Source organism: Crocuta crocuta, unplaced genomic scaffold (assembly GCF_008692635.1).
Source record: "Crocuta crocuta isolate KB4526 unplaced genomic scaffold, BGI_CrCroc_1.0 scaffold107, whole genome shotgun sequence".
Lineage (NCBI taxonomy): Eukaryota > Metazoa > Chordata > Mammalia > Carnivora > Hyaenidae > Crocuta > Crocuta crocuta.
In genome coordinates, this window is record NW_027531877.1 from 1,361,135 (window position 1) to 1,377,629 (window position 16,495).

General features: G+C 39.8%; 1 protein-coding gene across 10 annotated transcripts in view; it reads right to left on the reverse strand.

The window, feature by feature from the left end:
* PPP2R2B (protein phosphatase 2 regulatory subunit Bbeta) overlaps positions 1-16,495 on the reverse strand; it is a 453,296-nt gene that overhangs the window by 212,503 nt on the left and 224,298 nt on the right. For 2 of the 10 annotated variants that reach the window (XM_077772964.1, XM_077772963.1), the window contains one exon: positions 4,624-4,698. The exons of the other annotated variants lie outside the window; for them this stretch is intronic. In XM_077772964.1, the coding sequence (XP_077629090.1) occupies positions 4,624-4,627 (4 nt within the window). In that variant the 5' untranslated portion in view covers positions 4,628-4,698. The remainder of the gene's footprint in view (positions 1-4,623; positions 4,699-16,495) is intronic. 10 annotated transcript variants of the gene reach the window in all.

The following is a 16,495-nucleotide window of genomic DNA, read 5'->3' on the forward strand; positions in this document are numbered from 1 at the left end:
CAGCACTGGTTGAACACTTTGTATTTCTTATTTGCAAGCCTGATGATTAACCTTGCCAAGGTTTGCGTTACATCTCTCTTCACAAAAAGGGACACTCAAAAAAATCAAGAAACTTGCCCCAAATCACCCAGTTTGTGAACAATGAAGCTAGTATTTGAACCTTTGGTTGGTCTGCAAATCTTGCACGCATGCTTTCAACTTTATTGCCTCTTCCCACAATTTCTCAGTTGCTGGCCTCAAATCCCCACAGCTCGTATCTCTGTGTTGGTCCATATTAAGGGTTGTCCTTAGCTCATCTTTCTGCTCAGAACATTCCTTCTGTATGGAAAATTGTCTACCTCCACCTCCACCTAGGTAACACTTATCCTCCCTAATCTTAGACATGGCTTCATCCTTCAATGGAATCCTTTGCTCCTTCAGTGGGCATAACCTCTATAGCAATCACTTGCCTAATTGTTTGATTTCCCCAGCAGTGTGTAAGCTTTATGAATGCAGGACATACTTGTAGCATCCATCATTGTCCTGCTAAGGCCTGGCACAATTCCGGAAACTATTCAGTGATAATTCAGTGAACATTTACTAAATGAACTCCTAGGCCCTGGTGAATTTCAGAAGAGGATCCAGTTTAACCTAAGGGATCAGGAGCCTGGATGAATGTTCCCATCAGCATGCTGCGGGGAACTGGGACTTAGGAGATCTGGGCTAAGTTTAGGCTTTGATGACTAACTAGTTAGTTCTGTGATTTATCAAAGGTCTAATTACATCCCTGGACCTTAGTTTCCTTGTAGCTCAAAACAAAGAAATTGTATACAAACTATATACATGTACAGATGGTGCTTCATTTGTTAGTGCATCAACATAATGTAATTCTCCTTTAACATGTCCCAGAGGTAATGATTCTGGAGTCCAGCAGACCTAAGGAGATACGGTTCTAATATTCAGCTATTTATGTTTCCATTAGTCATCATCTCTGAACTGAATGAGGATAATAGCACTAATTTCATGGGGGCTCTTCTGAGCATTCAATAAACTCTAATATGTGTGTATATTTGGCTGTGTGTATGGCTATATGTGTGTGTATATGCGTGTAAAAACAGTATATAGATAGAGCAGGGCCTGGTGTATAGGAAGCACCTAATAAATCTTAGCCTTTTTCTTGTTCTCTGGTTAAAAAAATCCTCTCTTTACACACACACCTATACACACACAGCCCATACACCAGCTCAAATTCTACATCAAGAATTTGGGGGCTAAATTATTTATGAATTTTGAAAATGTCACTCAGGATGAGTATTATGTCAAACTCAATCTCAGTTTCCTCTAACTTTGTACCGAGCAGTATGTCATTCCAAAAATGAGATGCTTTTTGATAAACATCAAGTGGCAGCCATGCTAAGAGGCTCCATCCACAGGTGGCTCTGTTCAGTGGGGTCAAGTCCAGATGAGTGGTAGCAGCTGCCCAGGTTCTTAGTGAGTTGAAACAAGCCATATGGGAAGACAATTTTTTAAACTTCTTAGCATCAGCAAAGCACTTCCTTTGAAAACTCCATCTCCTAATTCAAAGTCAAAACCTCCCATTCTCCACGCTCTGCTCTGCTGTTACTCTGGTTATTAGAAAGTCTATGGTCTGAAAAAAGCCCTGGCTCCAGCACGAAGCATGGACTCTCTGAATCTCAGTCTCTTCATCTACAAAATGGAGAGTATCAGAAGGATGAATAAACAAAAAGCACTTGGTACAGTGGCTAGTATTAAATATGCACTCACTAAATGCTTTAACATAGATTATGGGTAACAGAATAGAGGTCAAACACCCCACTCCTGAAATCAATACAGATGCAAAGGGAGACAGCTAAAGAGACCCTGACACTCTTCTGGCCCTTTCCCCCTTTTTGGATGATGTCAGTTTTCTAATTTACCAACTTTTTCAAATGTCGCTTGCTTCTTCTGTAATTTCTTCTCTACATGGAATCCAAGGATGATCCATTTATACTACTTCTCCTGCAGAGCCAGAATCTCCTCCAGAGCACCCCCAACAGACATGCCAACTGGCTCTGCCTGCACTAGTCTGCTAGGGGCACAAGGGGAAGGGCAGTGCCTCCAGGAAGGTCCCTTTCCCTCGAGAACTTGGTTATGAAAGCTCCTCTTAGCAAGTCAAAGCATGTCTCACTATTAGTAGCAACCACTAGTCTTAAGTAGACCTTCTGGAGTTGAGACTCTGTATTCCTGTTCCAATCCAGTCATCCAATACCACCCCCTCCTTCATGCTGTCACTGCAGGCTTCTTGGCCGGCAGAGATGCTGTCAGTTTCACTGTGATCTCTATAATCTCTCAAGACGCCCAGCACACAAAGGTGCCCAATAAACATCTGAATGAAAGACAGATCTTCATATCATCCAAGGTTCTAAAGATTAACTGCTAGGGTTGGTAAACTCCGATGCCTTCAGGAGTCCAGGCAGGTAAAATAAAGGAGGAGGGGTGTGGGTTGTGCCTAACTGCGGAGTGAATATGTTACCTAAAGGTATTTGAAATCAGAACAAACTCCTTTACAGTTGTGCTGTTGCTTCGGCCACTGGAGTTTGTGACTCACTCCATTTTACATCCCCCTACTCCATCACCGCAATTAGAAATTGGAATGTCGTCAATTACTTCCTTTACAAACGCTAACTTCCAGCATCCCCAAGGATGGGCAGGCAAGACCTTCAAAACTTAATTATCTGAAAATTCATTACCTTCCCCTGAAAGCCACTTCCTTGTCTTTTTTACCAAACTGTCCCTTTGAGGCTGGCAACACAAATTGAATTCCTTCTCTGTTTGATTTTCCTGCAAATATTTGAAGATATTTACCACCCCTTTCCACCCCACTAAATCTTCTCCAGATTAAAATTCTTTCAGCTGCTCCTTCTGTCAAGATTACAAGACTCCCACCATTCTGGTCATTACACTGTCTGTATTTGTCTTTAAAGTGGAGTGCCGCACAAGTACGTACATGTGATTAACAATAGTGGGAAATTGTGGGAGCGATCCAAACATACACCAATAGGAAATCGGTCATTTCGGATATATTTCTTAACATGGATGGTTTATGCATCTATTAAAAATCATGCTGAAGAGCACACAACTATGTTCCTATTAGAACAAGTCATATTACAAAACACTGCATGCATCATGATCCTATTTTTATTTCAACTATTTTAATTAAAACCAATCTGTGTAAGATGGCAAATTGGAATGAAAACTAATATCGTACAAAAATTACTTCCATAATCAGGAATAAAAACACAAGTTATTTCTTTAAATGTGGTTTTCAGAAATGGAAAACTTCAGACTGCAGATAATTTAACACTGAAGAGTCTGAGATGGCCCCTCCATTTTAATTTTTTATTTCTTTTTTTACTTTAGAGGGAGAACACACAGAGGGGCATAGGGAGAGAGAATTTCAAGCAGACTTCACGCTCAGTGTGGAGCCCAAGGTGGGGCTCAGTATCATGAACCTCTTCTGACCTCACAGTCAAAGTCAAACCAAAATCAAGAGCTGGATTAACTGACTGAGCTATTCAGGCCCTCTGAGAAAGCCCCTCCCTTGAGCGAGGGCAAGTTTTAAAAATCAGAGGCCTCAGTGGGGCCAGAATCTCTAAAATCTGTGTGTTTTGTCCTTACCCCACCTCTTTCAGTTCGGAGTACAGTCAGATGGGGGTGGGGGTGGGGGAGTAGTGAGCACATTTGGAAAAAAAGACTCTCAGGTGATTCTGATGCATACCACTGGTTAAGAATCCAACCAGACGCTAGATTTCTGTTAATGCAGCCAAACATTGTTTCCCTTTTCTTGGCAGCCACATCATTCTTTTGACTCACTCTTAATGTTAACTAAGACCCTGGAGGCTTGTTTTGATGAGCTGCTCTTAAGGGCTACTCCCCTCCCTGTGTGTGTGCAGGTGGCTCTGTGAGACTTCAGGGAAGATATTGGCATTGATCCCCATACAATTCATGTTATTATTAGGTTTGGCCCATCAATCTAGACTGTCAAGATCTTTCTGTTCTGGCTCCTCCTCCCAGCTGTGAGTAATCCTAAAACTCAATCAGAATGACATTTAAGGTAGTTACTGTACTGTTCTCGAGGTAAACATTCCCAGTGTCATCAACCGGAAAGTCAAAGACATTTTTTATTTCACCATCTGACCTGGACATCCTCTTGACACAAGGTGCTCTCAGGGTAGCCTTGCCAATGGCAAGGACAGAGGGCTATCTTTCCCCTTTTAAACTGGGCAACAATAGAGAAGACGGAAAGGTCCCTTGTTGCTGCTTAAAGGTCCCTAACTAGGGTTAAAATCTAGGGATTTTAAGCACTCAACATGTAAGGCATGTTTTAAATAGATTAAAAAATGTAAAAGAAAAATCTGCCCTCCTCCCCAAATTTATTTCCCTGAGGTGCTCATTGTCAACAACCTGGTATATGCAGAAGGCTTTATGTGCACCGCTCTGCTAGCCCTGGTTTTCTCTCTTCCACCAACAGATGTTTCTGCCAGCCATTTCATAGTAATAATTGTATTTTTTAAAATCATTTTTAAAAGCATCAATTCGTCATTTCTACTTCCAAAACACCATCTAAAATGGCCCTGTTCATACCCATGAAAGGAAGAGCAAGTTACAATTTTGCTGGTTCTTCAGGAACTTGACTGGACCAGATGGTTCCTGCGAGGCCTGCATGTGGAATGGAAGAGAAGAGTCATTCCCAAATGCTAGGCTTCATTAAGATAAGCTAGAAAGCTTTAACAAAATAACAGCTGCCTAAGATATGTTCCCCAGTGAGTCTCACACAGTAGGGTTGGAGCGGGATTCAGGACTCCATGAATACTCCAGGCTATACGAATGGCCAGCAAGCTCTGGGCCCCAGTGCATTCTGACGTAAGGCCAATGTGCCCAATGCCTTGAGCTTGGGGCTCTGGTGCCATCTCTCCTGCCTCTTCTTTACTACTTCCCCAATTCTTCACTCGTCATTCACATTACTTCCTAGCTGAAAAACTCCCAGATGAAATCTAGAAGCTCTCGGTAGGAGCCTCTGTTGTTTCTCATACCTGACTCCCACCGATAGTCTAAGAACTTCCTTTCACGTGGATTAAAATTCAACTAGACCTTTCTATTCCATTCATCCTATACTTTCTCTGTGTCTGTACTCCTTCTTTTCTCCTTCCCCACAGATGTCTCATTTCTTACCTGTACTCCTTACATCTGCCTATTTATTCCTGTGTCTTCTGAGGTTCAAGTCAAACGCTGCCTTGTCCACAAAACCCTTCATGATCACTGCCCACCTCTTGCCTCCTCTTAAGAAAGTGGAAGTGATCCTCTAGTCACCTGAAACCTCTACTTCATTTCTTATATTTATGGCACTCATTTAGTTCAATCTTGTATCATAATTTATTGAATATATCTTACATCTCTTATTCTATGTCTATAATCTAGTTATAGATTTTAAGTTCATAATTTATGAATATATATTGAATGAATGAATACATGAATCCACAAACAAACATACAAAAGCAAAGAGGGGGAAAGAGTGTGGCATAAGAATCATTAGGATCCCACCTGTACACCTTGCCTGCAAGAAAATATTAAAAACATATAATCCACTAGCAGGCACAGGCACAGCTTGGTTGGTGGATTCCTGTCAACGAATTTGACTGTGAAGGAACTTAGTTCATTTCCTTTGCTAGTAACTCAGACTTATTACTACTTAAAAATCTCCCCATGGACCTGGAGCTAGCAGACTACTAACTGGAGGAAAGGGGAGATGATGGAAGACAATGGGACTCCCAGACTGAGAGACAGGTGTTGTGTATACCTTTGGGTGGCTCTGCTATCATCTAATCTGACCAGTGTACACACTGCAATAAACCACACAGAAGCTATTCTTTGATCTTGGGTAGGTCCTGCCTGATCAGCCCCCCACTTCTCTCATGGCCTCATCAGATGCCATCCACTCCCCTGTTCATGCTGCTTAGACCCACAAACTTTTCTCCAAAGTCATCAGTGTCTTTCCACCTCATGGCCTTACTTTATGCTACTCCCTCTACCTGGCATGGCTGTTCCACCCCCAAGCCCTGGCCTAAAGGTTGCTTCCTCAGGGAAGTCTTCCCTGTTCCCACAAAAGTAGGTCTGATTATTCTACTGCATAATATGGACTCTGGAATCTTTATAATGACTCTGTTAGAAAGGAACCTTCAGACTTGGAGTAGATATTCCTTCTAGGATTATTTGATCAAGATTTGTCTTTCTCACTGGATTTTAAACTCCATGAGGGCAGCAAAAGAAGCATTCTTATTTAGCTACTATATATTCCTAGCACCTGGAAAGGTCATGTAATGGCACATGTGGTGTCTAAATAATATCTACTGAATAAATGAAGTGAAATCCAAGGACATCCATTTGTGCTAAAAAAGAAATTAGGTACAGAAAAATCATGGAGACTTTTGCAAAGCCTCCAACTCAGTCTTGGCTTCCATCACTTGGTTGACGGTTATTTTCTACTAACCCTCACTTCACAAACAGATTCCTTAAATTTATAAACCTCCAGGCTTTTACTGAAAGTATCTTAGAGAAGCATCACCAGTATCATCCTCATTGTTTCAAAGGAACACACATATTTTGAGTGCTTACTATGTGCAGGTAATATTCCCTATGCATCTTAGATTATGTGGTTTTCCCAGTGACCCAATCGAGTTTTTTCATTGTTTTTATTTTACAGATGAGAACTCTGAGAGTCAGATAGACTAACTTATTTGGCCAAGATCATAGAACAAGTACTGGCCAAAATCTAACAGTGTTCAACAGTTAGTCAATGGAAAGGATGCTGACCTGGAAATCAGGAGATGTGAATTTTAGTCCATCTTCTGCCACTAAGTCCTTGGGTGACCTTGAGCCAAGCATGTAATCTCTGAGTTTTGATTTCACTGTATATAGGAATAATATCTGAAGATGAATTGAGACCAGGCCTCACAAGTTTCTGAATAGGAAGCAAGTACAGCATGCTATAAAGAGCAATTATCCCACCACATTCTCCCTACCCTCAAGAACCAACAGATGGCCTTCTCCTCATTGGAAAATCAAACACTCCTACCAAGGTCAGTTGTGCCTACACATCATTGTAGGCTTTCTTTTCCTGCACAAAATCTCCAGCTGGAAATCAGCTCTAATTCTTCCTCTTGCTCAGGCCTTGCTCTGAATAACATATTTTGAAAATGAACTATTTTGGGCCAAGAAATCTGTAAATTGGAGCTGATTCATCACTTTCACCATCAGGCTCTTGCTCTCTTGCGTCTTCTGTTTTGTCAGATGAAGGCATTTTATCTCCCCAAACAATTTCTCAGTGGGCTACACGGAGAGGTCTCCTCTTATCATGATAATATTCTTTGCAAAAGATTAAACACATGAGGATGGACAGAGCCTCAAGAAAGAAATCTGAAGTAAATAAAACACTGGGGTGGGATGGGAGTAGGTAGAAGAAACATAATCACAGCAGAACTAGAATGGATCACAACATGGTACCTGCTCCTGAATGTGCTGATTTCAAGTGTCAATTCATGATTGTCTCAATTAACACAAGAATAAGGAGGTAGAGAATATTCCAGAAAATGCACTATTTAAAAAACAGCTCTAGCTGGCATCTAAGTCTTCCCTATAGGATTTTACCTTTCTCACTATGCTTTTCTTGGATAAATATGTAATAAAATGTATTTTCTTTGAGGACATATGGAAATGTCCTTAAAAATATGCTAGGTAGAATGGAACAGCCAGTTTAAGAATAAAAATGACTGTCATGGATGCTCATTTGTAGATAATTGAGAAGTGGCATGTTTTCTCAGGGGCACATAACACTCCTGCAAAAAACATCTTTTGTTCAGTTTTTTAGATGCTGTGTAAGAGAGCACTGTGATCACAAAAATATACCATTGCAATATTAGATGGGAAAGGCCATGCTGTGTGGTGACCTTTCTTCCTCATTACTCTTCCGCTAGGTTCTACCTTCTCTGAGTTTGGGGTCATTTCATAGCCACCCCTAACCCTGGCATCTTCCTGTGGATGTCAGGCTGCTCAGATGCACTGAGTCCCAAATTTATCTCTACCTCCTCCACTCTCTAAATCCACCTTTTGCTTCCACTTTTCCTTTATTTAAGTTCCTAGGACTCTGCACACCATTGTCAAACTAAAGACCCAGGATTCACTGTGCATACCTCTCCCAGCTGAACCCGGATGTAGATAGAAGTACTACTGATTCTATTTCTAAAATAACATTCCCTAAGTCTCCTCCTCTCACTCGTTCCATACTTTCTATGCTGTCGGCATGCTGGCCACACACTGTCTCTTACCTGGATTAGTGCGCTAGCCTCTTACTAGATCCCTGTCCTCTGTCACTCCACCTACTCAACAGGGTCATATTCCCAGTCACATCCTGCCTTCTCACCATGTCACATACCACCCAATCTCTCCACGCATCATAAAAATCCAGAGACAAGAAAACATACATACACACATACCGTCTCTCCCTCTCTCTCCCTTCCTCTCTCTCTCTTCCCCTTTCTCCCCAGTACTGCTCCCCCCAAATCCACAAACACCTATGTACACAGAAATAAAAGAGCACACATCCTCCTGTCACACTAGCTTGCCTACCCTTCTCTTGCATTTCCAGATCTCTGCTTAGGATACTCTTTTCTCCTAAGATGTCCTTCCTTCCCCATCACACCACCTATTAATGTCCCGTGAAACTCTTAATCCTTCCAGATCAGATTCAAAGCAGCCCTCCTCTATGAAACCAGCTAAACTTCTCCTTCCCTGCTCCCTGCCCACCCCCCATTCTCCATTCTGTCATAACACTCTGTACATGCATATTCCAATGTACCAACAAGGTCTGTTAGCGTGCCCTCCCTAGGGGGCCACTGACATCCTAAAAGGCATCAGAATGTCGCATTACAGCATGAGCTTTGGAGGCAAACAGATCTGAGCTGAAATTCTGGCCATCTCTTACCAGCTTGGGAAAGTAAATTCTCTGAGACCTCATCCTCTCATTTCAAAAATAGCAATAATCCATGACTACACTTAGCATGATGAGCATTGAGTAGTGTACTTCTGCCAAATCACTGTATTGTTCACCTAAAACTAATAAAACATGGTATGCCAACTATATTTCAATAATAAAATGAAATTAGAGATAATCCCAGCACTAATGTGAAAGGGTTCGAATCAGAAGTCAAAGAAAAAGCACACAGTATCCAACACCTACTTAAAACTTAATAAAATGGCAACCATTATTATTACAACTATTAGATCCTTGTGTCCTATAGTCAACAAATGTTTAGCTTCATGAATTAGCTTTTGGCCCCTTCAGCTTCATAAAAAGTATATTCAAGTGCACTGTCACACCAGAGCTTCCCAACAATTAGGCGAGGCAAACCAAGGAAGTATTAATACCCCTATTTCACTCATGAGGAAATGCAGATTGAGAACATAAGTAACTCTGCCCAGGACATGGAGCAGGGCAGTGGCCCTGGTGAGACTAGAACTTTGCCTTCAAATGTTACATTACAGGTATAACATCATGTCACGTTTTAGACAATGAGTCCTTCTAAAAAGGGTATATCTGTCCAGACATTTGCACTACACTGGGTAACTTTTAAAAAAATCCTTGTTTTACAAGAAAATTAATTTCTAAAATAACAAATCTGTAAGATCCAGAACAAGAACTGGCTTCCCAAATTAGAGCAGAGCCTTGCAAATGAAAATGCAAATTTGAAAAAGAGATCTTTTGGAACGCATAAATCATATTATGTCATTCCCTTGCTTCTAAGCCTCCAATAACTTAACACTACCCACAGAATAAAATCATTATCCTTGTCATGGATTCTAAGCACCTAAATGATCTGGATCCTGTCTATCTCTCGTTACTCTTTATTTATTCATTATGACCAGGTTGCACTGCCCTTCTGTTCCTCATACTCTCCAAGCTCATTACTGCCTCAGGACTTTTGCGTTTGCTGTTTCCTTTCAGAGAGTCCTCATCCCCTATATTTTCCCCACCTTGGTTTCATTTTGTTATTTAAGTTTTAGTGTCAAGACCTTCCTTGTCTACTTTAACTAATCTTGGTTCCCCACTGCCCACACTCTCTAATATATCATTAATTTGCTCTAATCTCTTTCTGCAATTATCACCACATAAAATTCTTGTTTTTGGGGTCCTGAGAATACAATGCCCACTGGAACTGGAAAAGATCATGTTTACCTTGCTCATCACTTTATCTTTAACATCTAAAATAGTGCCTGGTACATAGTAGGTATTCAGTAAACATTTGCTAAATGGACAAATGGAAAAGCTTCTTTCATCACCAGTAAAATACCAAAATACCAGGAAAGATATTTCTATGCATGTGCAATCTAGCCTGATAGAAAATCCATGAAACTAAAAGCAACACAGTTCCCAAAATGAGAACCATAGGAGTATGTGAGCCAACACTAATCATCATCCTTATGTCTTTCAGAACAAAGGACTCTTGTTTTTATTTATGTCCAAGGAGAGCTGAGTCTTTTGGCAAAGGAAACTGTTTTGAGACACTTCCTCCATTCGAACCAAGAGGTCACACATGCTTCTTCTTCAACTTGGAGCCCAATTCTCTGGTCTGGTTTCAATCTGGAGATTTTATCTGACAGCCAGCAGGTCACTGCTTATAGTGGACTTGCTCTGTTGCCAGAGAGTTGACTTACAGGGCATGCCATATGAAGAGCAAAATGTGGATCAAGAGGGAAAGGAGGATATTTCAAGTATTTTAATTTCCAGGGTTAAATTTAGAATGATATGGAAACTTCATCTATAATGGTATGATGCCTATCCCACTTTAAGTTAAAAATCTTGAAAAGTAGTTTCATTAGCCATGACAAAAACACATTCTTCTCAAGGAGAAGGATGAAATATTTCTTCTCCCTATTTTCCTGAATTTTCCTCCTAATAACATGAAAAAATAACAGGATCCTCAACTCTCCTGTAGCCTACCACAGTGACCGTAAAACCGGCAGAATAGAAGTCTCTATCGCCTCATTTCAGGTTAATTTTTAGAAAGCAAAGTTGGAGGGGCGCCTGGGTGGCTTAGTCGGTTAAGCGTCCGACTTTCACTTAGGTCATGATCTCGCGGTTCGCGGGTTCGAGCCCCGCGTCGAGCTCTGTGCTGACTGACAGCTCAGAGCCTGGAGCCTGTTTCAGAGTCTGTCACTCCCTCTCTCTCTGACCCTCCCTTCCTCACACTGTCTCTCCCTCTCTCTCCTAGAAATAAATAAAACATTAAAAAAAAAAAAAAAAAAAGCAAAGTTGGAAAAGACTCAGTCAAATTTCTGCTGAAATGGTCCTTGCTTACAAGTAGGCAAGTACTATCTGAAAGGTCAGGGCTGGATCTCTGGCAGCTGGTGCACATACGAAGTGAATCTAGGCACAAACTGCCAACAAATTCCTCTTCCTCATTTTTAAACAGCTGAGCCACAAATTTTTCTTTATCAGATGCCACAGAATTTACAGAAAGCTGTATGTGGATTGGTTATTTTAATTATGTCAAATCAGGTAAGGGTATAATTTACTAACAATCAAAAAGCTTATTGAATGTAAGGTTATTTGTTACAAAAGTTCAGAACACAGTCCTGTCTTCTCATCCCAGCCTTTAAAATCAATTAGAGTTTCAGGACATGGAAAAAAAATCAAAGGGAATGTGTCCAAATGGTGCCCAGAACTCACGATTCTTCAGTTTATGTTCCTCATGACTACCTCTTTGGTCTTAAGACCAGTCAGGGCAGATACTGTTTGTTTAGCACTATGTTCTACTCTTTCTAATTTATGAGTCAGCTTTTGGACTTCACAGGTCCCTTCTTTAAAAGCTACAGGATTAGCATGTATGGATTTCCATTTGGTCCCTATCATCGCAGAGGGGAGTTAACTATACATTGAAGAAGAAACACTGAGTAAAACGGGGGAAGGAGAAATGGACACTTTAAAAAAAAAAAAAAGGAAGAAGACTCGTGAAACTCAACTGTGGTAATTATTGAAATGAGCTTTCACAGAGATGGAAGGAAAGCTGTACAAAGGCACTTCACAGTAATTAATTGAGCCTCTCCTCATTCTAAATTGAGAAAAATAAAAAAATCAATATTTTCAAATGTGTCATACTTATTGACACTAATGAAACCTCCTGAATAAGCATTTAATGCAACTCCACTGCTATTTTAAATTTACGTTCTTCACTGAGTGAACATTACAAGGTCAGGTCAGCTCCCCTGGGCTTTGCAGAGCTGATGCTATCAAACAGACAGCACTTTGTTCATGCTGTATATGGAACAACCCTTTAGAGAGTTGCTGAGCTGTCCCCGGTGCTGAAAAAAGCTGCTCTTTCCCCTTTGGTTCAGCAGGAGACACATCCTCAGAAATGACGTGGTATCTCATAGTGCAGTTACCCACATGTCCATGTTTGTTTGTAAGAAAACACCCAGATTCTCCTAATACTCTGATTTCCTAGAAAGCTTTAGTTTCATTATGCTATCTCAGTCATGTCTCTCATTTTACTCTTATTTCTTTCAGATATTAATAATCACATTGAGGTATATTAATTTCTACTTGCCCACATTTTTCTTTGTAAGTATTCTATCTCCAAATAAACTAAGCACAAAAGTTGTAGAAATATTTATGAACTTGTTGAAACACATGGTTTCAAAATTAGGCTCTACTACTTATTAGCTGGGTACCTTGGCTGAGTTTCCTCTGTGGCCAGTTTCCTTCTCTGAAAACAGGTGAGTCTCACCCACTCACTAACTTTTGAGGAGGGTCAAATACAATGGTATATTTCAAAATGCTTTTCAAATGATAACATACTAGAAAAATTGTAAGCATTTATCGTATCAAAAAGTTTAAAGTTTTTTGGAGGTGCCTAGGTGGCTAATCATCTGACTCCAGCTTAGGTCATGATCTTGCAGTCCGTGGGTTCGAGCCCTGCATCAGGTTCTGTGCTGACAGCTCGGAGCCTGAAGCCTCCTTTGGATTCGGTGTTTCCCTCTCTCTGTGCTCCTCCCCAGCTTGTGCTCTCTCTATCTCTGTCTCTCAAAAATGAATAAGCAAATGTTTAAAGTTTTTTTCTGTATCAAAGATATTGTTGACACAGTGCTCACAATTAAAGTTTTGTTGTCTCCTTCAATTCAGACCAGGTCTATGAAATTTAAAATTCCATCTCATTCCTGGGGAATCTCAGGAGATAAGGAATGTACAAGGGAATGGCTTGCTAGAAGGCAGTGAGTGTTGGAAACTGTGAAATTCAGACCCCACTTAATCACTGAAAATTTAATGTTCACATTCAGAAGCATCTCCTGGCTCAACATCATCTCCTTTCCAGCACTTAGCATTCATTGAAACAATGCCCCAATTAGCATGCTATGTAAGCACAGATAATCTAATTTAATCTGAGTATTTACATTTTGTGGATAAAGCCACTTATTTGGAATTAACCTGCCCAAGTCAAGAAAAAGTTACAGAGTCAGCATTTAAAGCCACGTTATCCTGAATCCAAAGCTTACTCTCTTAGTCATCATTCCCACAGACCCCTATATCTGATGGGTCCTTTGGATATAGATTAATTTAGAAGTTGGCCACAATTTCTTGAGTCTCATACTGGATCGGAACTTTTAAGAGTATGTTATCTAACACATTAGAAGTCATAATGAAGGAGTGCCTGGGTGGCTCAGTTGGTTGAGTGTGTGACTCCTGATTTCAATTCAGGTCATGATCTCAGGCTGGTGGGATTGACTCCTGCATTGGGATCTATGCTAAGCATGGAGCCTACTTAAGCTTCTTTCTCTCTCTCTCTCCCTACCCTCTCCCCCACTCATGCACTCTCTCTCTAAAATAACAATTAAAACTTTAAAAAGAAGCCTTAATGAAAACAAGTTTTTGGAACAAGGAAATAAAGGAAAATTTACTGTAGCCTTTGCCTTGTGAACTCTAACTTGATATAAATATCCTAGATTATATGATGCAACAAATCAGAAGTGGAATTAACTGGAATCACAAGAGCACTGACTTACATATGACCAATTCAGCATCATCAAACTAATTAGTTATTTCCCTGAATTATAAAAAAATTCAAGTAAGATGTACATTGTTGGAGTTGTTTTTTATCTACTAGAACTCAAAACTTACCAACTTTACTAACTACATTATTTTAAAATTGCATTCATTGTGCAATTCCTTCTCCTTCTATTTAAATCCTTTCCTTTCTTAAAGATCTAGTTGATATGCTCCTTCCTCCATGAATATTCACAGATGGTTCCAAGTCACAGTAATTTTATCTTTCTCTGTATTTATATAACTTCTGCCTATATCAAACATTACTCAATAAGTTACCTGCTGTCTTGGAGTAGCTCTCCATTTTCTCCATTATCTATTTAATATATATTAATTAACAAGGTAGAATTAATACATTTATACTTTATTTCTCCAATCTTATTGGAGACAGATTCATAGTAGGTGCTCACTATTAGAACTGAATTTAGCACTTACTATATACTTCACTGAAATGGCTTGCTAAATTTCTGCTTTGTTCCCAACCTCTCCTGGATCCCATTAGGTCCAAAAACTTGGGGCTATTTTTTCTGTTATACTTGCTAATGCATCTTGTGTGCCAAATATATCATGGGAGCTTATGTATATAATTGGGATAAATGAAGGAGAGAATAGATGAGCCAGCTAAATTGACAGAGATTATACATTGAATGCCCATACCCACACCCCAACAGTTATTTGTAGCAAATTTCAAATCTATTTCAAGTGGATAAATTATGTTCCTAAATTCATTTATTTTCTTTGACAGGAGAATCACTTTCAAAGAACCACGCAAGGAAAGAGCTTGGAAATTCTGTTCCCAGGTATATAAACAAAGGTATTATGAACCATAAAATCTTAGACGGGAATAAAAGGAAAAGGGCACCCATAATACATCAATTCTGTTCTAAATGTTTTTTTATCAAGAAAATATTCAAGCACTGCACTTCAGCACAGGGCTGCAAAGGAATTTGTATGAACCCTTTCAAAGGCATGCAAGATGTCCTAACTCCATATATTTACACATTTATTCAATAATATTTACTTCAGTAGATGCTAGGGTTAGACAACTCAACAAAAACATTATGTTCTTGACCTCATAGTACCTACATTCTAACACATAATGGGGAAATAAATCTCTTTCTCTTTCATTTATACAATAAGTATTGATAAAGAATCAATGCTATGCACAGCATTGGGTTTTTACTTTCTTGGCCTTGCCGCATCTCTGATATTACTGAGTGTAGAACAGATGACACAAGCAGTTAATCTGATTTAATAAATCCCTTAATTCTCTTGGTAAATACTAGAAAAGCAAGGGGATCATGGAGAAAGAGGGTCCAGAAATAGACTTTAATCCCTTTTTCCATCATCTTCCTATACTCTTAAGTAGAAATACTGAGACAGTTCCTTGATAGAGCGCAATTTCTGCCTTGCTTAGGGGAGAAAGAATCAGGAGTCTCCATTGGATATATTTCGTGTGTGTGTGTCTAACAGTCAAGGATGCTTTCCTTCATGGTGGGTATCCTGGCTCCTGCAATGGTCAGAGTTCAAGGGGTTAAGGAGCAACCCTTTCCCGGCACTGACACACAGATCTCCATGGATTCTACAATCCCTGATGCACAGTCTCTAGTTCAAAGCTTTCCCCCACCCACCTTTGTTGTAAATGAATATTCTCTTGCAATTTTACATGTAGCATTAGGATTAATACTACAGGTTCACACAATATCCAAAGGAGAAACTAATGTATGCACAAGTCAATCAATAAGTGATACCCACAAACTAAAATCTAGGGCTGTTGTATTGCTTTAAAAATGTTCCTTATTTATAGATAGCTTAATTGCATTAAGTGCCAAAGAATGTACTGCTTTCTTTGTAAAGAGTTTTTATGGTCTTAGTCTTTGGGACGCTCAGATTCCATCTGTGACAGCAGACTGTGGTAGAGTTCAGCTATTAATAGCTGCTGGTACACACTTACTCAGAGCGAAGAGGCCCAGGGCTGTGGAGACAGCCAGATGGAGATAATACCACAGGGTGACTGTATGGACAAAAAGATGATCTATTTTTTTTTTTCCAACACAAAACAGACAACACTAAAAACATGACAATCCTGTTTTATTGCAAGCCAAACTCTCTGAGGAATTTTTTTTCTCCTTTCTAATTCTCAGGACTGGTTTTAAAGCACATGTGATTTATCACTGTTTCTGTTGTTCAAATAACTCCTTACATAGGTTACAGAGACAAAAACATCCAGATGGGTTAACAGCCCTGATTTACTAAAATGAAATCCTGATACAGAAATCCTGTTTCCTGATACAAAAAATCAGGAACAAAACAATTTGGCAGTTATTCAAGGAAAAAAAAAAAACTTTGATACCAGGGAGTCTT